Below are 26,067 nucleotides of genomic sequence, written 5' to 3'. Positions count from 1 at the left end.
TGAGAAAAACAGACAAATTCTAACAGAAGGGCATCCTAAGGATATGCCGGGCTGCAAACCTCACAACTGTCAAGGTCGTCAACAATAAGTGAGTCCGAGAAACGATTATAGCCAAGGGGGACCCACGGAGACATGACAGCTTAATGTAATGTGCTATCTTGGATGGAATCCTGGAACAGAAACTGGACATTTGGAGAGAATTAAGAATATCCGAAGGACCTATGAGCTTGAGTTTGTTACTATTATTTCCGATAGTAATCCTGTATCAATGTTGGTTCACTAATTGTAACAAATGTACCGTTTACTACTGTTAGGTATGTTACTGATGTAAGGTATTAATAACAGGGGAAACTATGGGACAGAGTAGGGCGGCAGGGGAGGGTAAGTGGGAAATCTGTGCTCAGGAAAGATCAGTAAATGAGTAGATAAATACATAAAATAAAAATAAGAGGGCCTCAGGGCGCCTGGGTGGCTCCATCGGTTAAGTGTCTGCCTTCAGCTCAGGTCGTGATCCCAGGGTCCTGAAATGGAGCCCCTGTTGTCAGGGTCCCTGCTCAGCGGGGAGCCTGCTTCTCCTTCTCCCTCTGCCCCTCCCCCCAACCGCGTGCCCACACACTCTGTCTCTCTCAAATAAATACACTAAATATTTAAAAATAATAAAAAAATAAGAGGACCACATCAGTAGTCAAGAGGAGAGCCCCAATTACAAAATAGAACATCTTATGTGAGGGGTGCCTGGGTGGCTCAGTCGTTAAGCGTCTGCCTTTGGCTCAGGGCGTGATCCCAGAGTTCTGAGATCAAGCCCCAAATCGGGCTCTTCCACTGGGAGCCGGCTTCTTCCTCTCCCACTTCCCCTGCTTGTGTTCCCTCTCTCGCTGGCTGTCTCTCTGTCAAATAAATAAATAAAAAATCTTAAAAAAAAAACATATTATGTGAAATGTCCAGAATAGGTCAATCTATAGAGACAGAAAGCAGATTAGTGGTTGTCAGGGGCTGGGGAGAGTGATAATGGGCAGGGGGTTGCCTTTGCAGGGGGCGGGGGATGAAAACGTTCTGGAACTGGAGATGGTGGTTGCACAGCAGTGAATCTAATAAATGCCCTTGAATTGTTCACTTTACTTTTTTTTTTTAAGTTTTCATTTCGTTTTGTTTCGTTTTTTTTAGTAATCTCTATATCCAACGTGGAGTTTGAATTTACAATCCTGAGATCAAGAGGCATACGCTCTTTCAACAGAGCCAGCCAGGTGTCCCTGAATTGTTCATTTTAAAAATAAAATGGTTAATTTTATGCTATGTGAATCTCCCCTTAAAAAAAATGTTATACAAACATTTGATAAGATCATTTTTTCCCCCTACAAATCAGATACAAGCCTTTGGAAATCCAAAGCCCAGGGTTTCCTTACAAACCCACACTGGGGAATGGGGGAGGGGTGGTATTAACATAGTGGGGAAAAATAAAATATGTGCCTTAGAATCAGACATACCTAAGTTTGGGCCCCTGCTCTGCCATTTGCTGGCTGTGTGACCTCAGGAAAATTACTTCACCTCTCTGAACGTGTTTACTCATCTGCCAAATGCATGATTGATAGGGACTGTTCACTGAGACTCACAGCTGAGACCCAGGCCCATGAGAAGACAGGGAGGCAATGATAGAATGAGGTTGAGTGCAAGGGGGTGGGATGAGGGTCAAGGTTCCAAGCCGTGCAAACTCCAGAAATAATCCCTTCCATTAAAAGGTGCTAATGAAAATACATACACTATTTCCAACAATCCCTTGCTGACAGGGTTTGCCTGTTGTGTTGATAAAGGTTATTCCTGCAACAGAGTCAAGGCCAACTCAAAGCAGGTTCGGAGCAAAGCAAACACTACAGCCTTATCTTGGGGACATAGAGTGGGTATAAAGAGGGAAGCCATAAGTGACTTTAGTCCCTTCTCTTGTTCAGCAACTTGGCAACAAAATGAAATTCCTTGTACTGGCTGCTCTGCTCACAGGTAAGCAAGTCTCCCCAGTCCCACCTCTTCAGGGTTAAGATCTCACTCCTCGGGCTTGGGGGCCACAGCTCACAGGGCTGGCTGGACCTGGAAACTTTACTCGGGGCTCTCTATTGGGCTTAATAGCTCCCATACTGGGGTTCCCTCAAATCCCCCCCCCAGCTGGTACCTTTTCAACCTTTAGGTCTGAACTCAAATGACCCCTCTCGGAAGGGCCTACCTGCCCCCCTGAGCAAAGGAAGATCCCTCTCCTTTCTCTCTACCATACGGCCTTGGTACGGGGTCTTCCCAGCACCTACCTTTGCCTGCAATTTGTATCTTGTTTCTTGTTGATTCATTTCCTTTTTTAAAAGCTTTAATTAAATTAATTAATTAGTTAATTAATTAATTTTAAGTAAACTCTGCCCCCAGTGTGGGGCTTGAACTCAAGACCCTGAGATCAAGGGCTGCGTGCTTTACGAACTGAGCCAGCCAAGTGCCCCAATTCCTTTGCTTTTTATTCTCCACCTCCATGGAAGCATGGGCTCCATGAGAGTAGGGATAGAGCTGTTTGCTCCATTTATTGAATGAATGAATGGAATCAGATACACTGGGATTCAGATCCCACCACATTCATCCATGATTCTTTCATTCATTCAGCACTGATGTATCAGAGGCTCCAAGGTATCAGACTCTGGGTTGGGACTGAGGACTCACTGATGAACAAGCCATGCTCCCTGTCTACGGAACAGACACGCACACACACATGCACACATACACAGGTGCACACATGAGGAGTAGCTTTGTGCTGGTTTGGCCTGTACAAAGAGCAGAGCTGGCTGTGTCAGAGACAGAGAAAACAGGGAGGCAGGAGGGAGGTCTGGAGATGGGCCAAGGTGGCCAGGCCACTCCTGTCTGTCTGCTGCCAGTGTGGAGGCTGCTCATAGGGGAGAGTGACCAGCTGCCACCCTTCCTTTACCCTGGGGTTTAATTTTTTTTAGATTTATTTATTTGAAGGGGGAAGGGCAGAAGGAGAGAGAAACCTAAGCAGACTCCACCCTGAGCACGGGACTCTGAGATCATGACCTGAGCTGAAACCAAGAGTCAGACGCTTAACCAACTGAGCCGCCCAGGCGCACCCACCCTGGGGTTTAAACATATGGAGCAGCTCCAGTGTGCACAGCAGATCAAGGGAAGAAAGGGCAAGGCATGGGGCAAAGAGATGATACGGGTGGCCAATTGAAGAGGACCCCAAAAGCATAGAGTGCCCTCTTTTCTTTAGGGCACCAAATCTCACAGGGTATAGCTCTGAAAATGAGGTGAAGTGGTCCTGCTTCCTGAATCTGCTGTCCCAAACCTTGTGCTGTAAGCGGACTTCTTAAAAGCTTATTTATTAGATATTTATTAAAAACCTACTATGTGCCAGGTACTTTCTTTAATTGTTGTGTTGATTATTTCATTCATATAACTCATCATATACTTACAAAGTGCCTACTATGTGTCAGGCCCTGGGGAATAAAAGCCCTAAGGTCTTGAGTTTATGGTCTGGTGAGAGGGAAGCATTAAATAAATAGATGGATACAGAGTGTTAGAGGTACAAGGAAGCAACAAACATAAAAGTGATAGCAGAGGAGCCACTCGGTGCTGGTCGAGAAAGCTGGTGGCATTTATTATTTTTTTTAAGATTTATTTATTTATTTGAGAGAGAGCGAGCAAGCAGGGGGAGGGGCAGAGGGAGCGGGAGAGAGAATCCCAGGCTCCACGCCCAGTGTGGAGCCCGCTACGGGGCTCGATCCCATGACCCTGAGATCGGGACCTGAGCTGAAACCAAGTGTCAGGCTCTTAACCAACTTTGCCACCCAGGGGCCCTGAGGAGGTGGCATTTAAATCAAGATCCTCCCGCTTTTTGACAAGTGAGATGACAAGTGTGTCAGGCAGAGGAAACAACAGGTACACAGACCTTGGGGGAGAAAAGCACTTGTCTTGTTGAGGATGGTAGGACACCCAGGTCTCCTGACTATTCCTTACACTCCTGCCCCATCTCAGCCCCGCCATTCCCCACCTAAACCATTTTAGATTCCCCTTACCATGTTCCAATTTTTCCACCCTCTAACACAATATCCGATTTCCTTATTGATTTCATTTATTGCTTATTGTTTTTCTCCCCCACTAGGACGTAAGCTCAATGAGGTTATAGATTTTTTTATTTGCTTGCTGATATATCTCCTGTTCCTAGGGCAGTGACTGGGCCCCTAGTAGGTGCTCAATGAATATTTGTTGGATAAATAATGGAGACCCCACTGAAAACATATGTTCACACAAAAACTAGGATGCAACTGTTAATAGCAGCACTATTCATAAGAGACAAAAAGTGTAAACCCAGATGTCCATCATGTGATGAATGGATAAACGAAATCTCGTCTATCCATACAGTGGAATACTACTCAGTTATAAAAAGGAATGAAGTACTGTTAAATGGTATAATGTGGATGAACCTCAAAGACATTATGCTAAGTGAAAGAAGCCAACCATAAAAGGCCACATGTTGTATGATTCTATTTACATGAAGTGTTCAGAATAGGCAAAGCCATAGAGACAGAAAGCAGTTTGGTGGTAATGCGCACAGGGTGTTTTTTTTGGGGGGTGATGAAACTGTTTGGGAATCCACAACTCTGTGAATATACTAAAAACACTGAAACGTACATTTTAGGTGGTTAAATGGTGAATTTTATGTTATGTGAATTTTATCTCAATAACAAATTATTTTTTTAAAGTTTTACAAAAAGAAAAAAAAAATCGCTACTCACATGACCAGGTTCCTGCATTCAGTTCTCTTCTGAGGAGGCAGCTGGCGGGGTCGGGGGGAAGCGTGGGGCCAGAGAGCTGGCAGGCAGTGGGGGTTGGTGGGGGGGGGGAGCTGAGCGCTGGCAAAGCTAATCAATTAGGACCTATTTAAACCCCAGCTGTGTGGTCTTGCAGTGGCCGCTGCCGATGGGGACATCAGCCCGCGGGCAGTGTGGCAGTTCCGCAACATGATCAAGTGCACGATCCCCGGGAGTGACCCCCTGAAGGATTACAACGACTACGGCTGCTACTGTGGCCTGGGTGGATCCGGCACCCCTGTGGATGAACTGGACAAGTGAGTGATTCGTCGGCAGGGAGAGCGGAGTGCCCGTGGGGTGGGGGGAGGGCACAAGCCAAGGATCTCACGATGAGGCACAGAAAGGGATTTGCATATTTGCTAAAGATAACATATTTTCACCCCTTGTCGTATAAACAAACATGCTCCAAGAGGACCCTGAATCCAATGCTCTATCTTGAGGAAAAGCCAAAGGTTGGAGATGTGAAGTGGTAGCGGGTGCTGCTGCCCTCTAGTGGCAGAAGAGAACATCGCAATACAAGACACCGCAGCGACGATTCAATTGTCTTCTTCCAGCAGTAAAGACTCTCACCGCATCTTCAGAATATGATTGTACTATATGCCTGCGACCATTTTTAAATCGCCTTCAATAAACATGATCAAAGGACTTAAGTTTTTTCAAGTCACAGGACCAATATCTTCCGGAGCATGTCAGCTAAATCATCCCTACTTCCCGAGGCTGACCTGCTTCCCTGCCCCTGCTTCAGCTCTGTCCTTCCCCCTCCAGGTGTTGCCAGACGCACGACAACTGCTACACAGAAGCCAAGGAACTGGACAGCTGTAAATTCCTCCTGGATAACCCCTACACCAAAACCTACTCATACTCATGCTCTGGCCCCGAGATCACCTGCAGCGGTAGGTTCAGTCTCTTGTTGGCTTGTTGGCCCTCAGTAGACAGGGGAGGGAATAATAGTAATGATACCCACCATTTATCAATCACTTCATTGGTGCCAGGCTGTGTCTCCTTAAATCCTGGCAACAACCCTAGGTGATCGGTATTATTATTATACCCATTTTAAAGATGACAAATCTGAGGCTCAGAAGGCTGAGGCAATTGCCATGGGGCACACAGCTCATAAATGGTGGTGTTTAGTTTTGAATACAGGTCTATGTGACTCCAAAGTCTCTGCTCTTAGCTGCCATGCTATACGGCTTCATTATTTCATAAAAAGAGCTTAGAACTATCATTTATGAGTTTCTTTTTACATACCAGGGACTAGGATAAGCATATTTTTGAGGGAGGTTTTAATAACCCCATTTTACAGGAGAGGAAGCTGAGACTCAAAATAGCTACCTGCCCCAAACCATGCAGCTTCTAAGTGGTAGGGGCAGCATTTGAACTCGGTTGTTTCTGATTTCAAAGGTTCTGGTCTTAACCATTAAGTTATGCAGAGCTCATAATGAGGTATGCCCCTCCAGGGAGGTACTTGTGAAGAGCAGACATTTCAGAGAGGTGAGGGGTATTATCATGCTACACCAGCATTCTGGATTTGCACTACTTTCTACTCTGCATCCACAGACGGGTCCCTCTTTTCAAAGCTGTACATACAACGTTGGAATAACCAGAATTCAAATCTAGGAGGCCAAGAAAAAAATTACCAGGAATCCCACTGTCCAGAGGCATAAACGATTCCATAGCTCTGTAGCCATATGTGCTTATCCTTGGAATAAGGTTTATACCATTGTAATCATAGCTATGTGCCAATCTCAAGTCCTTTGTTCCTTCTGCCTGAAACACTTCCCACCGGAAGTCTCGATCCAGGACTTTAAATATCGCTTTCTCTGTGCTGTCTCCCCTTCTAAGTCATTCTTTTAAAACATGTACACACATCCTCCATCTTTCCAGCATCCTCTATCTTGTCTGCTGTATTTTTTCCACAGAATTTCTCAACAGCTTATATGTTCATGTTATTTCTTTATTTTCTATCTCTCCGCTAGAAAGTAGGATTGTTGTTTGTTTTCTTCACTGCTATATGCCCAGAAGCTAGAGCAGTGCCTGGCATAGCCTAGGTGCTCAAAAAATATTTGTTGAAGCCATAGTTTAGATACAATCTTGCTCTCTGTTTTTTCTCACTTATCACCACGGTCTGGTTATTCTTCCATGTTGCCTCTTAGCCTTCCGTGTTACTCTTTTAATCACGGCAAGACATGGCTTAATTTGCTTCCATAGTCCCCTGGTCACAGGTATTTTGGTTGTGCTCCAATTTAGAAAGCCAAATATAATGGGAATTCATATTTTTGCACGACAACATGATCAGCAAGTGTTCCTTTCCATGGCTTCTTGATTTCTTCACAAATCTGATGAAAGCTATAGGCCCTCTCCCCAGAGAAAACACACACACATGCACGCGCAAATTCACAGTTTGCAAGCAATTCATTAATGCAGCTGCCCCCCAAATGCAGGTTAAGAAGCCTGTATCAAAGGACATTTATTCATATTAATTAACAATAATTCAACAGACAAATATCTCACTGTACATGCCTTATAATCTAACTAAGTGCTAATTATGCTTCAGTGGACTGGACAAGAAAAATATCTGGGTTTTTTTTTAAGATTTTATTTTTGAGTAATTTCTACACCCATCATGGAGCTCAAACTCACAACCCCAAGATCAAGAATCATATGTTCCACGGACTGAGCCAGCCAGGGAGCCCACATTTATTATTTTTGAAAGGATCAGGGAGAAGCAAAACTTAATAAGATTATTGAACGGAGAGGTGTCTGGGTGGCTTAGTGGTTAAGCGTCTGCCTTCGGCTCAGGTTATGATCCTGGGGTCCTGGATTGAGCCCCACATTGGGCTCTCTGCTCAGCTGGGAGCCTGCTTCTCCCCCTGCTTGTGTTCTCTCTCTCTGTCAAATAAATAAATAAAATATTTTTTAAAAAGATTATTGAATGTAAGCAGAGGTACATAATTAAATTATGGATAACAAAATTAAAATTCATTTTAAAAGTTATCATTGTTGTTTCTTTTGGTTAAAAAAGTAAACAAGGCCAAAGTAATATAATTTCAGTCTCTTCAGAAATGTATCACAGAAAGGAGAAGGTGCCTATATTCCTACCTCCCAAAGTAATCAGTTGGATATATTGCCCTTCATTTTCCTGTAATAAAATATCTCAGAAACATTTCCACATATAGATATATTTAATTATTTTAAATATCTCTATAATATTCTGTAAGAATGTTCTGTAACTTTTTAAATATGTGATATAAAGTAGAGAAATTGCCTTGCTAAACTTCACTAAGGTAAAATGTACAATACTTCGCTGCCTTGAGTATATGTTTCAGTGTTTTCCATATTGCTTAAAAACTGCTTGCCTACATTATCAGAGATCTATAGCTATATGAGTTTTAAGAGCTCATTTTAAGACAGGACTTACCAAAAGGAACCCATCACGCCTAGGACTGCCAGATTAAACACACATTGCCCAATTCAATTTGGCTTTCAGATAGACAATGGACATTTTTTTAATTTACATTTCAAACATTGCATTTATTGTTTTTCTGATATTCTGGTATTTTTATTTGCTGCATCTGTCAACCCTAAATTTGTGTCAATGGAATGGCCACCAGATTATTCCAATTAATTCTTCCTGCCCCCAGATTGGACAAAGCAGGATCCACCTTGGCTCAGTCCTCTTGTCTTGCTCTTTTCCAGAAAAAAACGGAGCCTGTCAGGCTTTCATCTGTAACTGTGACCGCAGTGCTGCCATCTGCTTTTCAAAGGCCCCATATAACAAGGAGCACAAGAATCTTGACACCAAGAAGTACTGTAAGGATTGAGTATCCTCTTTGGAAAGCATTGTCCCTACGTGCCTCATGGCAGTCACTTTAGCCTGTGTCCTCTAATAAAGCACTTTGTTGAAAGGCCTCATGTTTGGAGACTGTTTTATTCTCCATCTGTGTCTCTAAGTCTCTTCCTAGTTCTTTGTAAGCATCATTCCTTCTAGCCTTGGAATTGCTTTCGAGGGATATTTCTAAGAAGTGAACACCATAAGACCTGAATACTGATTAACCAACACTGATTATTTACTCTGTGCCAGATTGAACTACATGTTATATCCTCGGAGGTAATATATCCTACCTCTTTTTTCATTATCCCCAGGGCTGGGAGAGAGAGAAAACAAATTCCTTTAACAATCTTTTTTTTTTTAATTTAAAGATTTTATTCATTCATCTGACAGAGGGTGAGAGAAAGCAGAAGCAGGAGGAACAGCAGAGGGAGAGGGAGAAGCAGGCTCCCCACCGAGCAGAGAGCCAGACATGGGGCTCCATGCCAAGACCCCGGGATCATGACCCCAGCCAGAGGGTCAACCGACTGAGCCACCCAGGCGCCCCTCTTTAACAATCTTTCAATGAGCACCTGCTGGGTGCTCATTAAAGGAAATGGAATACGGGAAACACTAGTACAGTGGCTGAGATTTAAATGAATAAATAAACGGAATTGTGAGTATTCTGAAGCAGCGATTATATCCCAGCAGCCACAGTATCTTCGCAGTGCTTAGCACATCGCACACGCTCATTAAATAATCGTTCAACGAAGGTACATCTTGGCTCCAAGGTTTGCCGCAGTCGAGGAAAAACCACGTGGCTGTATTTACCTTTTCAGATCACGTGATCCTGAGCCCAACCCAGTCATTTCCTCGGCCTGCAGGGACTTCAGAGTAGGCAATGTGATTGGGTATCTTTTGGACACGTGGTCCCCGGTTTTTGTTGTTGTTGTTGTTGTTTTTTTAAACTGGTGAAAAGCGGCCCAGGCCCCCGCCGACCTGCACACCGGCCAGGCTCTGGCCCCGCCCCCTCACGCGTCGGCCCGAGCTGGCGCAGGCGCAGTGTTTGGTAACGGTTGCTCCCGCTGGCTTCAGAGTGAGGTGGCGGCGTCCGCTCCGAGCGCGGCTTCCTGGGCCCTCGGTGCGTGGTTCTCCAGGGTCAGAATTCGGCGGGAAGGGAAGAGTGGGCGGGCCGAGTGTGAAAGAAGAGCGAGCTCACGTGGGTATGACGTTGGGGCCCACCTTCCTGCGGTGCGCGTGCCTGTCTGGGTGTCTGGGCTCCACACACGCCCCTCCGCCCGCAGCCGCCAGCCAGTTTCCGGAAAGGGATGAGGGAGCCGGGAAGCTGGGGTGCAGCGAGCCAAACTGGCGCCAGGAGAGAGGCGAGTGGATGTTGGGCGAGCCAAGGGCTCCTGCGCCCCAAGTCCCCACTTTCAAAGAGGGGAAACAAAAGGTGGAGGGATTTGCAGCTCTGATCTCCGGTTGGAATGCTCTCCCTTTTTCTGCCTGGTGCTTGCCTGTTCATCCCTCAGGACCTAGTTGGGGTCACCTCAAGAAGTTTCTTGAGTCTTGCTTTTCATTCCCAAAGTGCAATTGCGCAGTTACCCCACGGGGCTTCTATAGATTAAAGAAAGGGAGTTCAGAACTGATGGGCTGGCTTTGATTACTGGCCTGGTCACCCCAGGTGACCTTGGACTAGTTAAATAAAATCTCCAAGCTTCAGGATCCTCATCTTTCAAAAGAAATAATAGTGTGCAGATCATAGAGTTGTGGGAATTAGGCGAGCCAACGCCTTGTAAAATGCTTCCTACAGCGCTTGTTGAATAGTAAATGTTCCATAAATACTATTTTCCCAAGGGGAAGGAGAGGGAAAGATACTCTTATTTTCTGTAGAAAGGCTTTATTATACCAAGCAAGACTTGGCTTTTGTAATCTTTTAAAAAAAGACAGACAGATACACAAAAAGGAAATGTAACTCTAGAGAAGATCCATGCGAGTCTAGTTAAAGGAGTACTCAGTGGAGGACAAAGGTTTAGGGTAGTGATGATGGCTGACATTTGCTTACTGTGTGCCAGGCACTGTGCTGGGAGCTTTAGATGCATCACTATCTTTCTTAATCTTCCCTAAACCAATGAGGTAGCTACTAGTATCCTCATCTATAAAGAGATTGAAGATTAACCACTTGTCCAAATTCACATAACTAATAAGTAGCAAGATAGGGATGGAAATCCAGGTCTGTCTATATCCTAAGAGTTTTGATTCCATGCTATATTCCTTTAATAAATTGGGGGGGGGGGAACTCTCCTTTCTTGGACGAGATTAACTTTTTTTTTTTCCTTCATGAAGTGGAATTTATCTGTTTTATGACAGAAAGATTAAATAAAAAATCTGGATCTGAACACCATCTTGAATCTCAAGAAGGATAACGTATCTGGAATTAACTATTTCAGATTAACTATTCCAATTAACTATTATACACTGTTCCTAGGAGCAGGGTAACCAATTCATCCGGGTTTTAGCACTGAAAGTCCTGCAACCCAGGAAACCCTCAGTACTGGGCAATCTGGGACAGTTGGTCACCCTACCTAGGAGTGTTGAATTTTCTATTTTGGTCCTTAAATGGATCCTCTCAGGAAAAATTTGGCATTCACTGAAGACTGACCCTTATGCGTGGCCGAGCATTTCTTCTGGGGTTAACTCATTAAATGAGCTAATAGCGTGTTGTAAAATACTCTGCATAGTGTTTGGGATATTGTGTGCTCAATAAATGCCATTATTTAAGGGAGAGGTGAGAGACAGATACTCAGTTTATGACAATGTAAAAGAAACAATATGAGTTAGTGGGAAATTGGTTTTGAGTGTTATGTACTTGTTTGCCTTTGTGACTTCTACTTACTAAAACTGTGACAGCAGAGCAGAGTCATGGAAGCAGTTGAGGAAAGTCATGCCCAAAGCTGGGCTTATGCAGTTAGAAGCCTGTAACCCGGGCAATGACAAACTTATAGCACCCACTAGTCGGTTTGTTATTCCAACAGAGGGCACTTATAGTGGGTTAGGAACTGCCATATTGGTAAAAAGCAAAAATGTAAAGTGATGAGACAGGAGAATTTTGCAGAGTTCCTCTTGGGACAAATTTTTGGGGAGGAATTCTACCTCAGGAGGAACTATGAACAAAATGAACATTCCTAAGGTCCTGAAGACGTGGTTTCATGAATCGTGCCAGCATTAGGTGATAGAAAGAACTTGCCTCCCTCCCTGGCAACCTAATCTGCTCTCCACTGCCTACTGCCTCTTAACCATTCCTGGTCTCCTTGGCCAGTTGTAGTGCTGGCTTCTACCTCAGGCTTCTTTCTAAGCATAAGCCTCAGACAAATAGGAAGCAGTTGTTTAAAAAGAAAAGAACTGGGAGGAAAGTCTTAAGAGTCTAGTGCTGGCTCTGAAACTATGTTGTATGGCCTTCAGTAAGTCTGTGTTGTTGTTGTTGTTTTAATTTTTAATTTTATTTTTTTTAAATATTTTATTTATTTATTTGACAGAGACAGCAAGAGAGGGAACACAAGCAAGGGGAGTGTGAGAGGGAGATGCAGGCTTCCCACCAAGCAGGGAGCCCGATGCAGGGCTCGATCCCAGGACCCTAGGATCATGACCTGAGCCGAAGGCAGACGCTTAACGGCTGAGCCACCCAGGCACCGCTGGCCTTCAGTAAGTCTGGATCTTAGTTTCCTCCAAAATAAAATGAGGGGGGATGCATTTAATTTGCTCTCATTCTGTCATTCTATGCAGGAATCTGTGACATTTTCTGGTAGAGAACAGGATGGGGAGATAGCACATTCTCTGTGAGCCACTTGAAGCCAAGAGGTTGTATCTTTCTAGCCTTTGTACCTTAATACAGTGTCTGTCAGTAACCAGTGATGCAATTTGTGGATTGAGAATAGCTTGAGATCCAAAAGACCCAGATTTGAATACAATTTTACTGGTACTGACTTTTGGTAACTGAGCAAATATGACTCAAAGCACCTTAGGATCCTCCTCTGGAAAAAAGCTGGAATGGGATTTACAACAACCTTACACTTCTTCAGAATTAATGACTATGGGAAAACATAGAGCTGTGCAGATGAAAAGAACTCTGTTGGTTTCAAGATCCTGGTTTATCCCAGTTTAACTGAAATTTACTTCCTAGGCAGGTGCAGGATGAACATGTATTGCTTGCCCTAATTTTAGACAAAAGACTATCAAGAATAGGTTGTCATTCTTTCATCCGCTTTACTTTTTGATGAGATTGTGCTGAAAGCTTTAGCCTGGTACAATGATTCTTTCTGGCTAACACAGTAATCAAACAGGTCTTGCTGCCTTACTTGGCAGAAACAAATCAGTTTAAGAGCCCACTTACTTCCTCTCTACAGACCAGGTTCAAGGCAAGTGTCTCATTCTGGCAGCTGAAATCCTGCAGAAATCCTTAGAGAACCATATCATAAAGCTCATTCTCTTTTAGCCGATTTAAAAAAGAATATAAATGTACAGCCCTCATACCTAGTGTACTATTAAAAATATGATTCCTTTATTCCTTAGTTAATAAAAAATTCATTCATACCATTACTCATCTTTAAAAAAAATATACCAAAATGTTTCAGTTAGAGACATTTAACCATTTATAATTATAAATTAAGTCATTTTCTTCTCCCCTCACCCCCCACATTAGTGAGATTCCTGGGTTAGCACTCCAGAGACCGTTCTGGCCTACATATTTCCCAAGCTGTTTCTTCTGCCTGGTGAGATAAAAAGCAAGTGAAAGCAGTTTTCCCTATTATCAAGAGCAGCCGCTGCTTTGAACAAGTCTGTCTTCAGCGTCAAATCTTATCCGCCACATGAGGGGCTGGGAGAAAGATGTTGGTTTGCTGCCCTCTGCAGGCTGCACTCGGTGAGCTTCGATTAGTTAGAGGAAGAAGGGAGGAATCCTTAAGGATCTGAAAAGAAATGAAACAAGTTAATGCCGAATAAGCCGAGAGTGGGTGGGGGTAATGACTGTGAACATCAGCCTTCCATTCAAAAAAACCACAGCATTTAGGGCATGTAAAGATGGCCAACATATATCCTTGTTAAGTGAAAACAGGATGTGATAAAATGTGCACAGTTTGATTCGATTTTTGTAAAAACAGATTTAGTTATACCAGAATGTTAAACCTTGGTTATCTTGGTGGTGGGATAATGGGTAATTTGTATTATATTCTTTTTACTTATCTGTACCATCTTAACGTTCTACAATAAACGTGTTATTCTGGTAATAACCTAGTTTAAAAGGTATATTAAAAAGTGGGGGTGGGGGGCGCCTGGGTGGCTCGGATGGTTAAGCAACTCCCTTAGGCTCAGGTCACAACCTCCACATCCTGGGATCGAGCCCCATGTTGGGCTCCCAGCTCAGCAGGGAATCTGCTTCTTCCTCTGCCTCTCCCCCTACTTGTGCTCTGTCTCTCTCCCTCTCAAATGAATAAATTAAATCTTAAAAAAAAAAAAAAAGTGTGTGTGTTGGGGCGCCTGGGTGGCTCAGTCGGTGGAGCCTCCAACTGTTGATCTCGGCTCAGGTCTTGATCTCAGGGTTGTGGGTTCAAGCCCCATGTCAGGCTCCACGCTGGGCATGGAGCCTGATACTTAAGTGCGTGTGCCAAGGGGGCTTCTTTGGTGCTAGTAATATTCTGTTCCTTGATCTAGATGCTATGTCTTCATCAAGTTGTCTATTTATAATACATGCTCTTCTCTGTATGTATAGTATACTTCAGTTAGTTTTTAGAAAGTACTTATACAGGAGCTCTCATTCAGTGCTGGGAATGTAAAACGGTGCAGCCACTCTGGAAGGCATTTTGGCAGATGCATACGAAACTAAACATACTTGTATCATACGGTTCGGCCACCTTGCTCCTTGGTATTTACCCAAATGAGTTGAAAACTTATGCCCACACAAAAACCTCCACACACTTACAGCAACTTAATTCATAATTGTCAAACACTTGGAAACAACCAAGATGTCAGTAGGTGAATGATAAATACTGTGTGAGTGCACAGGACAAAGGGGCGTATGGGACACTGTACTTTCTGCTCAATTTGGCTGCGAACCTAAAACTACTCTAAAAATTAAAGTCTTTCTTTTTAAACATTGTATTTATTTATTTGTGAGAGAGAGAGAGCAAGCAGGGGGAGTGGCAGGCAGAGGGAGAAGCAGGCTCCTGCTGAGCAAGGAACCCAACGAGGGACTCCATCCCAGGACCCTGGGATCATGACCTGAGCTGAAGGCAGACGCTTAACTCACTGAGCCACCCAGACGTCCCAAAGTCTTTTTTTTAAGTGGTTATACTTCTCTAGGAATATACTAAAAACTATTGAACTGTATATATTGAATGAGTAAACTGTATAGTTAGTGAACTGTATCTCAGTAAAGCTTTTCAAGTGGTTGTATTCATAGATTAAAATGGATATAAAGTACCAACACATGCTACAATGTGGATAAGCCTTGAAACTACTATGCCAAGTGGAAAGGCCAGACACAAAAGGCCACAGATTGTATGCTATGTCTAGAATAGGCAGAAATAGATTAGTGTTTCCAGGGACTGGGGAATGGTGGGGGGGTTGGGGAATGGGGAGTGACTGCTAATGGGTACAAGGTTTCTTCTTGGGATGAAGAAAATATTCTGGAATTAGACAGTGGTGACTAATGTACAACTCTGTGAGTGTACTATAAGACAACTTAATTGGATACTTCGGAAGGGTGAACTTTATGGTACATGAATTATGTCTCAATAAAGCTGTTCTCTTTTTAAAACGGGAAAAAAGCAATGGCAGATTTTGAAAAATTATCTTAAATAGCATGTGCCAGGAGGCCTGGGTAGCTCAGTCAGTTACCCGTCCAACTCCTGATTTCAGCTCAGGTCATGATCTCAGGGCTGTGAGACCGAGCCCCGCCTCAGCTCCCACTGGGCATGGAGCCTGCTTAAGATTCTCCCCCTCCCTCTCAAATAAATAAATTAATTAATTAATTAAAACTGATTTTTAAATGTGCATTAAGCTATAGTGTTTGAAAGACTATGATGTTCCATTTCTAGGCATGTGCTGTTTGTTTGTTTATTTGTTTATGGGGAACTGGAAACTTATCTAAAAAGCATTTACCTTTAATAGTAGGATTACAGTGAAAGTCCCAGTTTCTGGCTCAGGAACATCAGGCTGCGGTCAGTGTGGGTCTATCAAAGGCAGCAATTCTCCACAAGGACAATCCAGTTTCAGGCATGCCAAGTCGTCGGACCGTGTGGGCCCAATGTTCAGTATTGCAATTGGGAGCTGCTTCTCTCGGGCAGTGAGGATAAACCTGTAGCCGGAGTACACCTTACAAGAAGAAGACACAGGTGAGGACTCTCGATGCAGGAAGAGATAAACCAAACAGGGAGCCTCTCGGGGGTTCTCCATCCCACAAAAGGGGCAGTCACCACCCTGACCAAGTTAGATACCTGCAAGGACGATCCCACTACCAACAGGGAGTCAGCTTCTTTTACACGCCTGCGCACAAAGTCAACCTTGTCAGGGTTCACTGTGTCCCCGAAGAAAACGACGTCTGGTTTCAGGGGACCTCCACATCGAGCGCAGGACGGGACCTGAAAGCTCTGTACCTGCTCCTCTGTGAGAAAGACGTCGCCATCAGGCGCCAGGCCATGGGCCTCGGCACTCCAGGTGGGGTTCAGGGCTTCAAAACGCTCTTGCAGTGCCCTGCGGGGAATCTGTTCACCACAGTCCAAGCAAAGGACCCTGAAACCAAAGAGGCTGACTGAATGGCTGGTCCCCAGGAGCCACAAAGCTGCCTCATCCCCAGCCTTTTTAACTCCTCCAACAGTGCTTGCCATTCCTAACACCCAGTCTTTCTCCCATGTTAGGAATACCTTCTCGTGACCTCTTTAACTACCACCATTTCTCATCTTCCTTTACTGCCAACCTGTAGAACAAGGAGCGTACGTCTGTTTTCCTTACTCGCACCCCCTGCTTACCCTGTCGGCTCATTTTTATCCGTAGCACAACTGCAAATGACCTCCATAGTGTCCAAACCCGTGCTTTCCCCTCCCTCCCTCCTTCTCCTCCTCTGGGGTGGTGGTCGCTGTCCATCACCATCGTCTCTAAAACGCTCTTCTCCCTGGTGTCCTTACCCAGTGTCTTCTGTTTGTCTTCTTACCTCTCTAATCATGAGCTCCATGAGAGCAAGAACTTTGAGTCCTTTGACCACTGTGCTATGCCCACCACCTAGAACAGCGCCTACAGACAGTGAGCGTTCTCTAAATAGCCGCCAGAAGAAAGAACTAAAGGTGATTTAGTTGGTTTCTTCTCTACTCCTCAATCTTCCAGCCAGTTTTCTTTCTACCTTCTCCACCCTGGCGACTCTGTTTTCACTGCCACGATGATTCTGTGCTAATGGTTCCCTCCTCTGTGCTCTCTCCCAAACTCCAAGTCATCTTGACTGTCCTGTCTAGCTTACCTCTGTCTTCACCCGCCGCTCCCCAACTTCTCCATCACCATCCTTTCTCCAGTTACCTGGGTAGGAACCCTTGCAAAAACTTGTAACTCGTTTTGCTCCTTTTCATCTAGTCACCCATCAGATTATGTTGATTATTTTACTTAAAAGGCCCCATAGGAGGGTACCTGGCTGGCTCAGTTGGTGGTGCATGTGACTCTTGGTCTCAGGGTTCTCAGTTTGAGCCCCATGCTGAGTATAGAGATTACTTAAAAAAATAAAATCTTAAAAATGAGGGGGCCTGTGTGGTGCAGTCAGTTTAGCATCGGACTCTCGGTTTCAGCTCAGGTCATGATCTCGGGGTCGTGATATCAAGCACCATGTTGGGCTCTGTGGGAAGTCTGTTTCAGATTCTCCCTCTCCCTCTGCCTGCACTCATGTGCACACTCTCAAATAAATAAATAAATAAATCTTTAAAAAACAAAGGCCCCCTATGAAATGATAAGAAGTCTTGGATTTGTTTTAAAACATTTTAAGAGACAGGGAGGGAGAGAGAGTAAAGTAGACATGCTAAAATCTTTGTATCTGAGTGATGGTACATGGGAGTTCATTATACTACTTTCCTTTTAGGGACATGTGAAATTATCATCATGAAAAAAAAGTTTTAATGGACATATGGCCATCATTAGCTCTCGAATTGCCCTGATACCACCTGGGTCTAGGTCCTTCAGGCTGACCTCCCTGAGTCATTCTTTCTAATCCTGTGTGGCTTTCCTCAAATGCTATTTTTATCATATTGCTTTCGTGCTCAGAAACCACTAATATTCCCCTTTGGTCTCTCACAACAGACCCAAATTGCACTGCACTATTTTCAGACACACCCATGATTAGGGTCTAGCCTTCCCAGACAATCTGATTTCATAGTAACTTTCCACAGAGGCCAGGCTAGGCTCCTCTGGGCTCTACAAGTCCTCTGCATTTTGAAAGCCCTCTCCCTTCTTTTGCCTAGTCGGACTGGAGCTAGGCTTAAGCCCTACTTTCCCCATAAAAGTTTAACCAATTACTCCAAGCTTTACCAAATCTGTTTCTCTGAACTTGCAAAACATGTCTATCAAGGACCACATAATTTAACAATTGTGTGGAGTTGTTTGTTAAACATGTTATTTTTGGATCCCTCCCCCACCCCAAAGAGATCACAAAGTTCTCACATACAAAGTAGACCATGTTTTATACTTTGGTTTTGACCCCTCCACACCACCAAGTAGCACACCACATGTTGTAGAAACCCAATGTTTTATGATTGGCAGGAGGATCTCTGGGGCTTAAAAATAAGGAAATGGTTTCCAATTAGCTTCAAGTTATTGCCAGGGCTACATGTGTTCATCCCATCAGTATTTATTGGGTTCTGACTATATGCTGGGCTGTACTGTGTTCTACATGTCTAGGCACCAGAGATCTACCAGCTTCTAGCCTATGCTGTTGGCGCTTTGCTCATAGTCCCCTCAAGACACCCTACAGGCCACTTGCAATTAGTTTTCTTATAAGCAATTTACTGCATCTCTCTTAGTGTGTTCACTGGCCAAGGAAGCCTTCTCCAGAGTTGCAGAGTCAGTGTTAGGGCCTGAATTCCCCTAGACTGACCCTCAACCAATGAGGGATGGGACATGATGGACAAATGCCCCAGCTTCGACTTTCGGTGAGACAATTCTGAAGCATGCTCTAGACAGTCAGAGGGCCCCTCAAAGGATTGAGCCTCAGCTCCCCAAAGCGGCAACCCATTCATTACTTTACCCTTTTCTTGGCTTTTCTTCCCTACCCTGTTTCATTTCCCCACTGAATTTGTTCCTCAGTGAGTTTGCTGGGATTTCCTCCAAAAATAAACAAATTGCTCCAAATCCTTTTCTCAAGGTCTAATGAAAACAACAGTGATCAAGATAGCCAAAGTCTCTGCTCCTATGGAGACACATTTCTGCATTCAAATTATTTAGACCTTCCTGCACCTGTGCATGCATCCATGGAGTTCTGTGAGGCGCTGACTCCCTGCTTTCGTGTGCAGGGCATCCACATTTTGGGTCACCAACCAGTACAGCTTTCCAAGTCTCTCCCAGTTGCTCAAAGCCCAATGTGCAGGGTTAGGCTGGAGGGAGGAGAACCGAGGCCAGCCTACAAAGTTTCTCGCCCAGTACCGCTGGCGGACTGGAGCACTCCGCAGAAAATCCCCATGCTGAATGGGTTTCCGGTCAGTGCGGGCATAGAGTCCCACCTTTTCTGACCTGTAGTCTGGGATCCCCGACTCGGTGGAGATTCCTGCTCCAGTCATCACTAGGAGTCTCTTGGAAAGAGTGACGAAGCGCTGCAACTCTCTGACCTTCTCAGGGTCCAGAGGAGGACATGGTGGCACAAATAACCCAGTGCATCCACGTGAGCACTGCTGGCTGCTCCTCACCATCCAGCGGCCTTTTGCTGCCCTGAAAGTCAACCCAAAACTCATCCTCGTTCTAGAGAGAGAGAAACCTGATGTGAGAAACTGGGTTTTAAAAACTAAAGCAGCAGCAACAACAACAAAAACTAAAGCAACCAAAAAAACCCAAACAAGAACAAAACTGAGGCAAAAAATAATTAAAAAAATTTAAAAAACTAAGGCAACCATCAACCAATGAATGAATAAACAATATGGGGCCTGTCCATACAATGAAATGTTATTTACTTACAAGCGTGAAGTTTTTTGTTTTTGTTTTTAGAATTTTATTTATTTATTTGACAGGGAGAGAGAGAGCACAAGCACAGGGAGCGGCATGCAGAGGGAGAGGGAGAAGCAGGCTCCTGCTAAGCACGGAGCCCGATGTGGGATTTGATCCCAGGACTCTGGGATCATGACCTGAGCCAAAGGCAAGTGCTTAACCAACTGAGCCACCCAGGCGCCCCAAGCATGAAGTTCTGATATATGCTACAATATGGATATGGATAAAGTGTAAGAAGAAGTCAGTCACGAAAGGACAAATACCTTACAATTTTACTTACATAAGTTGTCCAAAATACACAAATATATAGAGACAGAAAGTAAATTAGTAGTTGCTGGGACTGGAAGGAAGAATGTATCAGAACTTTTTTTTTTTTTTAAGATTTTATTTATTTATTTTTTTATTTATATATATTTTTTTATTTACTCGACAGAGATAGAGACAGCCAGCGAGAGAGGGAACACAAGCAGGGGGAGCGGGAGAGGAAGAAGCAGGCTCCTAGCGGAGGAGCCCTGATGTGGGGCTCGATCCCATAACGCCGGGATCACGCCCTGAGCCGAAGGCACACGCTTAACCGCTGTGCCACCCAGGCGCCCCAAGATTTTATTTATTTATTTGACAGAGACAGCCAGCGAGAGAGGGAACACAAGCAGGGGGAATGGGAGAGGAAGAAGCAGGCTCCTAGCGGAGGAGCCTGATGTGGGGCTCGATCCCATAACGCCGGGATCACGCCCTGAGCCGAAGGCACACGCTTAACCGCTGTGCCACCCAGGCGCCCCAAGATTTTATTTATTTATTTGACAGAGACAGCCAGTGAGAGGGAACACAAGCAGGGGGAGTGGGAGAGGAAGAAGCAGGCTCCTAGTGGAGGAGCCTGATGTGGGGCTGGATCCCAGAACGCTGGGATCACGTCCTGAGCCGAAGGCAGACGCTTAACGACTGTGCCACCCAGGCGGCCCAGAACTTATTCTTTTCTTTTTTTTAAGTCTTTCCCTTTAGACTTTTAAATTCAAGGATAATTAACAATGTTATAGTAGTTTCAGATGTACAGTATGATTCAACAATTCTATACTCATTGCTCATCACTGTAAGTGTTCTTTTTTTTTTTTTTTAGATTTATTTATTTGAAAGAGACAGAGCACAAGCAGGGGGAGGGACTGGGGAGAGGGAGCAGACTCCCCACTGAGCAGGGAGCCAGAGGCTTAACCAACTGAGGCACCCAGGTGCCCCTATAAGTGTCCTCTTAATCTCCTGCGCCTACTTCACCCATCTCCTCACCCCCCCTCCTCTCTGGCAACCACCAGTTTGTCCTCTATATTTAAGAGTGGTTTTTTGTCTCTTTCTTTCATTTGTTTTGTTTCTTAAATTCCACACATGAGTGAAATCATGTGGTATTTGTCTTCTTCTGACTTGTTTCACTTAGCATTGTATCGTCTAGATCGATCCATGTTATTGCAAATAGCAAGATTTCCTTCTTCTTTTGGCTAATATTCCCCTGTGTGTGTGTGTGTGTGTGTACTGACATCTTCTTTATCCATCCATCTATGGATGGACATTTGAGTTGCTTCCATATCTTGGCTATTGTAAATAATGCTGCAGTAAACATAGAGGTGCATGTATCTTTTCAAATCAGTGTTTTTGTTTTCTTTGGGTAAATACCCAATAGTGGAATTACTGGATCATATAGTAATTCTTTAATTTTTTGAGGAGCCTCCATACTGTTTTCCACAGTAGCTGCATCAGCTTGAATTCCCACAAACAGTCCACGAGGGTTCGTTTTTCTCCATATCCTTGCCCACACTAGTTATTTCCTATGTCTTTGATTTTAGCCTTTCTGGGAGGTGTGAGGTGATACCTCATTTATAACTGAAAAGCAAAGGGAGCATCTAGGCATTAAGCATCAACAGCTTCCTCCATTTTCAACATTACAGAAAAAGAGAGTCTGGATCTCCCTCCCTAGTGGCACTAATGGCAGCTAATCTTTTTTGCTTCCTTCTATATTGAGAGTATATATATGTATTTTTAGTAGGCTATGGAGCCCAACTCGGTCCTCGATCTCAAAACCCTGAGATCATGACCTGAGCTGAAACAAGAAGCAGAGGCTTAAGCGACTAAGCCAACACCCAGGAGCCCCTGGAGTTGTTAATTTTTGAAGCTAGGTGATGGGTCTGTGGATGGGGTTCGTTATATCATTCTATCTCCACAATGAAAAAAAATTTTTTAAGATTTTATTTATTTGAGAGAGAGCACAGAGAGAGAGAGAGAGAGAGAGAGAGAGAGAACAGTGGGGGAGGGGCAGAGGGAGAAGCAGACTCCCCGCTGACCTGGGATCATGACCTGAGCCGAAGGCAGACGCTTAACTGCCTGAGCCACCCAGGCACCCCCATAATAAAAAATTGTTTTATTTTTGTTATGTTTTAAGTAGGCTCCACACCTAATGTGGGGCTTGAACTCACAACTCTGAGATCGAGTCACGTGCTCTATGGACTGAGCCAGCTAGGTGCCTCCGCAATAAAAAATTAAGAAAAAAGAATTCTTTAGAGGGATGTTTGGATTGCAGATGTCCTACTGTGCCCAGAACATCGAAAGTGCTGAAATGCCAAAAGCCATGAGATGAAGGAAAATGCTTATATCTTTTGAATATTTTAAAGGCTTAAGAGATACGATCAGAAAAGTGAGGGGGGAGAAAAGAATGGACCAGTTTGAAGAGAAGCTAAAATGTGGAATGTTTCACCTTAAAGGTAGATATTTCAGACCATACTACTTCCGGTGGCAAGACTGCATGCTTATATGAATAACCTACTGATAATGAATTAATCAGTGACTTCAGTATCTTGAAGGACAGCGCCCAAATAAGAGTATCTTTCATTGGAAAGGTATAGCCTCCTCCCCCACCAACATACACCCAGAGTATATTTATAATTTTACTTTGTAACTGAAATCAATCTTTTGTAGAATTTGGGAGGCTGTGAGCTAGCTCAGGATCTGAGAACTCAATGATGTACTGAACACTGGGGCTCCAGGCTTATAGAGAAAACTGACCCTTGCCAGGGGTGTGCTGGTAAACTACCTTCTCCCCCACTGCCCCCCCACCAAAATAAAGATACAAGAAAATAATGCCATCATGACCAATTTCAGGCTACCAAAGGCTTAAGGACCAGCTAGCAAGTCCCTGAATACCTAACAGTTGGCCCTCAGCGGTAAAAACTAATTCCAGCACACCTTCCCAAGTCCCATGATGTCCAGTCCAAAACAACAAGGCTACCTTTTTATTATCTTTGTAATAATATGTTTTGGTCAAGAATTTCTAATACCTTTCAGAAAATAAAATCTTGTCTCCACACTGGACTATTTCATAACAGCCCAAGCCAATCTTGTCCTTTTGACCTCTTAACCTACAACCAGAGCTCTGCTATACTGTAGCCATCAGATGGAAATTAACTTAAAATCGTTGCTGAATCTGCCAAGGATTCTTGCATCCAAGAGAAATTGTACATTTGCTTTATAAAAAATGGTGCAAGGGACTCTTAAATGTTTTTAAATTTTTAAAAAGGAGTGGGGGTGACTCGGTGGCGCTGTCAGCTAGGCGACCCACTCTTGGTTTCAGCTCAGGTCTGATCTCCAGGTGGTGAGACTGAGCGCCAAGTTGGGCTCTGCACAGGGTGTGGAGCCTGCTAAAGATTCTCCCTCTCCCTCTGTCCCTCCCCGCCCTTCACACGAACTCTCTTTCTCCCTCTCAAAAAAATAAAATAAAATTAATAATAATAGTAATAATAAAAAGGAAGTGTAAAACACAAATTGGTAAAGCAGGATTCTAGCATAACATGAGCCCTGTTCTGCTTGTCCCAGTAAAACCTGGCTGGTCAGAAATAAATTTCTTATAGGGGGCACCTGGGTGGCTCAGTTAAGCATTTGCCTTTGGCTCAGGTCATGATCCCAGTGTCCTGGGATCCACCCCACGTTGGACTCCCTGTTCAGCAGGAGAGTCCACTTCTCCCTCTCCCTCTGCTTGTGTGCTCTCTCTCGCTCACTCTCCCTCCCAAATAAATAAAATCTTTTGAAAAATTTCTTACACACTTCAAAATATTAATGGCCTATTCCCAACATCTCTTAAATCTCTTAAAAAGTCATTGTTATTCCATCTATGACTACATCTGAGGACGTCTCCATTGGAGGACTGCCTTTATAATTTTAGTTACTACCATCCCTTGGGATACCGTGTGTTCCATAAACCTACTTCCCATTTTATAAATCATAAGTATGTCTTAACTAAAGAGCACATTTGAATTCTAGTATGCCAGGTGTTGATGAAATCGTTGCTCAGACATTTCGGACTTATAATTTTTATGGCTTTTTATTTATTAATGTAACTAAGCACATGCACATCTTTTATTCTATCTTTATCATATTCTTTTTTAGTTTACCCTCAATCACAAACACTGCTACTTAGACACAGCAGAATAGTGAGGTGTGGCACGACATTCTGCCCCAGCTTTTAGCTGTAAAAATAAGGATTTGACATATTACTTAACATAATGCAGAAATTCTCTAGTGATACGCACCCGTATGTAAATATTATCTTACTCTTGGCTTTCCAGATCTAGGTTTAGGCCCCGATTTCTCTGTGTTCCACAGCAACACGTGAACCGCTAACAAATACAGCCTGGATACCTGAGACCAAAGGACTCGGGAAACCCCGCTGAAAACACGCTCTATTGGAACAGCAATTCTCTGCCAAGTACCACCGAAGGGCAAAGAGTTACTACGGTATCCCTTACAACAAATCCACAACTTCTAGAAACCCGCAGCCCGCATAGGACACACTCACCTTTCACAGCTTAAGCGACACTTTACGACTGACAATGCAACTGACTGGCTACTTTTGCATTTTGGGAAATGTAGTTCACGAGGCGTAAATGATGCACGAAAAACTACAAGTCCCACAATCCTCTGGGCTTCATAGTTGAGAGGCCCAGATTGTCTAGTAGCGCCACCTGTCTGCCTTTTATGGTCAGAGGTTTTGAACGTTGGAGATGGGCTGCTGTCTTCTAAATTCACACGCAGTGTCCCTTTGAGAGAAGTGGTTAGAGTTTCAACACCAGAGTGCTCAGTGCAAAATAATACATCCAAACAGCACTAAGTTAGGAATTCATTGTTAAGATAGAAGCTTTAATAATGGATCTGGATTAGACTCATACTCAACTTCAGTGATTATGATCCTTTGCACTCACCATGAGGAAATCAAGTTCCCACCTTGCAGTGGGTTGTGAACAAACATCTGAAAAATTGATATTTTTGGAGTTTATATGGACAACTAACGCCACATATAATATATGGGGAATACTGTGTTTGCCTACTTGGCTTCTCCAATTTTATTTCTCCTTTTGTGTTTTTATTAAGTTAACCAACACAATGACTAGGCCTCACTTCCAGATATTCTGACTTAATTGGTCTGGGGAGATGCCTGGGCATCAGGTCGGTTTACAAACTTCCCAGTTGTTTCTAGTATGTAACCAAAGAGAACCTTTGCTCTCTAGCCTCACCTAAATAGGGTATCAATCAATTTGTGTTCAGAATTGATCAAAGGCCAAAGGCCAGCTAATCCGGACCTTGAAGACCATCTATGGAACCCCTTCCCCCCACTTTAAGATAAACTGAAGCCCAGAAGGGTATTACTGAAGCCCAGAAGGGTATTACAGAAGCTGGAGAAAAAGTTTGATTCCTGGTCCTCCCATTGAATGTGTGGAGGTAAATATTGGTAATGTCACCCAGTTTAGTATTTGCAGGTAGGACCTCTAGCAACAGCTCAGGTAGGTCACCCTGCTGGGATAATCACCTGACATGACAGCCTGGCTGAAATCACCTGACATGACCACACTGGCTGAAAGAAACGACCAAAATGTAGACTGGAAATTTTTACTAAGTCAAAAAAATTGTAATCAGGAACATTTTCTGCACTTATGGGTATGTGAGCAAAACCTATTGAAACAGCCAAATTTATTATGAAAAATTTCCAACCCATATTGTTTTCTAGTTTGCCAAGTGGACTGAACATCATTAATTGAGAGACAGCCTAATACAGGGCTATTGTGCTTTTAGGCCCCAAAGAATCTCATGTTCCAGGGAGAAGTTAGCTGACTTTTCAATTTTTCTTAGCGCTGGAAAGTGATCCGTAGTGGATGAAGT

General features: G+C 43.9%; 2 protein-coding genes across 3 annotated transcripts; one reads left to right on the top strand and one right to left on the bottom strand.

Moving 5' to 3' along the window:
- Positions 1-1,835: 1,835 nt before the first annotated feature.
- On the top strand, positions 1,836-8,761 carry PLA2G1B (phospholipase A2 group IB). Its single transcript, XM_002929971.4, has 4 exons — positions 1,836-1,992; positions 4,951-5,110; positions 5,619-5,746; positions 8,550-8,761. Exons 1-4 carry the CDS (start codon positions 1,959-1,961, stop codon positions 8,672-8,674), a joined length of 447 nt encoding a protein of 148 aa, XP_002930017.1. The 5' UTR covers positions 1,836-1,958; the 3' UTR covers positions 8,675-8,761.
- A 4,161-nt stretch (positions 8,762-12,922) lies between these two features.
- SIRT4 (sirtuin 4) lies at positions 12,923-24,727 on the bottom strand. Of its 2 annotated transcripts, none has more exons than XM_034638820.1 (5): positions 24,710-24,727; positions 19,141-19,638; positions 16,152-16,446; positions 15,817-16,029; positions 12,923-13,625 (listed from the first exon to the last, which is right to left on the bottom strand). In XM_034638820.1, the coding sequence occupies exons 2-4, from the start codon at positions 19,629-19,631 to the stop codon at positions 15,877-15,879; spliced, it is 939 nt and encodes a 312-aa protein (XP_034494711.1). In that variant the 5' UTR covers positions 19,632-19,638; positions 24,710-24,727; the 3' UTR covers positions 12,923-13,625; positions 15,817-15,876. The 2 variants fall into 2 exon arrangements, with proteins under 2 accessions (XP_034494711.1, XP_019648358.1); XM_019792799.2 differs by lacking the exon at positions 24,710-24,727 and adding an exon at positions 24,444-24,570.
- Positions 24,728-26,067: the final 1,340 nt, after the last annotated feature.

Source organism: Ailuropoda melanoleuca, chromosome 12 (genome assembly GCF_002007445.2).
Source record: "Ailuropoda melanoleuca isolate Jingjing chromosome 12, ASM200744v2, whole genome shotgun sequence".
Taxonomy (NCBI): Eukaryota; Metazoa; Chordata; class Mammalia; order Carnivora; family Ursidae; genus Ailuropoda; species Ailuropoda melanoleuca.
The sequence above is the reverse complement of the archived record's forward strand: the minus strand, read 5'-3'. Positions and strand labels throughout refer to the sequence as shown.

Excerpts from the sequence above, each read along its gene's own strand:
- PLA2G1B (XM_002929971.4), top strand. The coding sequence starts at position 1,959 with ATGAAATTCCTTGTACTGGCTGCTCTGCTCACAG. Across the intron at positions 1,993-4,950 it reads ACTGGCTGCTCTGCTCACAG|TGGCCGCTGCCGATGGGGAC; the intron begins GTAAGCAAGTCT and ends GTGGTCTTGCAG. Across the intron at positions 5,747-8,549 it reads CCCCGAGATCACCTGCAGCG|AAAAAAACGGAGCCTGTCAG; the intron begins GTAGGTTCAGTC and ends GCTCTTTTCCAG.
- SIRT4 (XM_034638820.1), bottom strand. The coding sequence starts at position 19,631 with ATGAGTTTTGGGTTGACTTTCAGGGCAGCAAAAGGCCGCTGGATGGTG. Across the intron at positions 16,447-19,140 it reads CTCCATGGATGCATGCACAG|GGTCCTTTGCTTGGACTGTG; the intron begins GTGCAGGAAGGT and ends CTTTGGTTTCAG. Across the intron at positions 16,030-16,151 it reads TAGTGGGATCGTCCTTGCAG|GTGTACTCCGGCTACAGGTT; the intron begins GTATCTAACTTG and ends TCTTCTTGTAAG.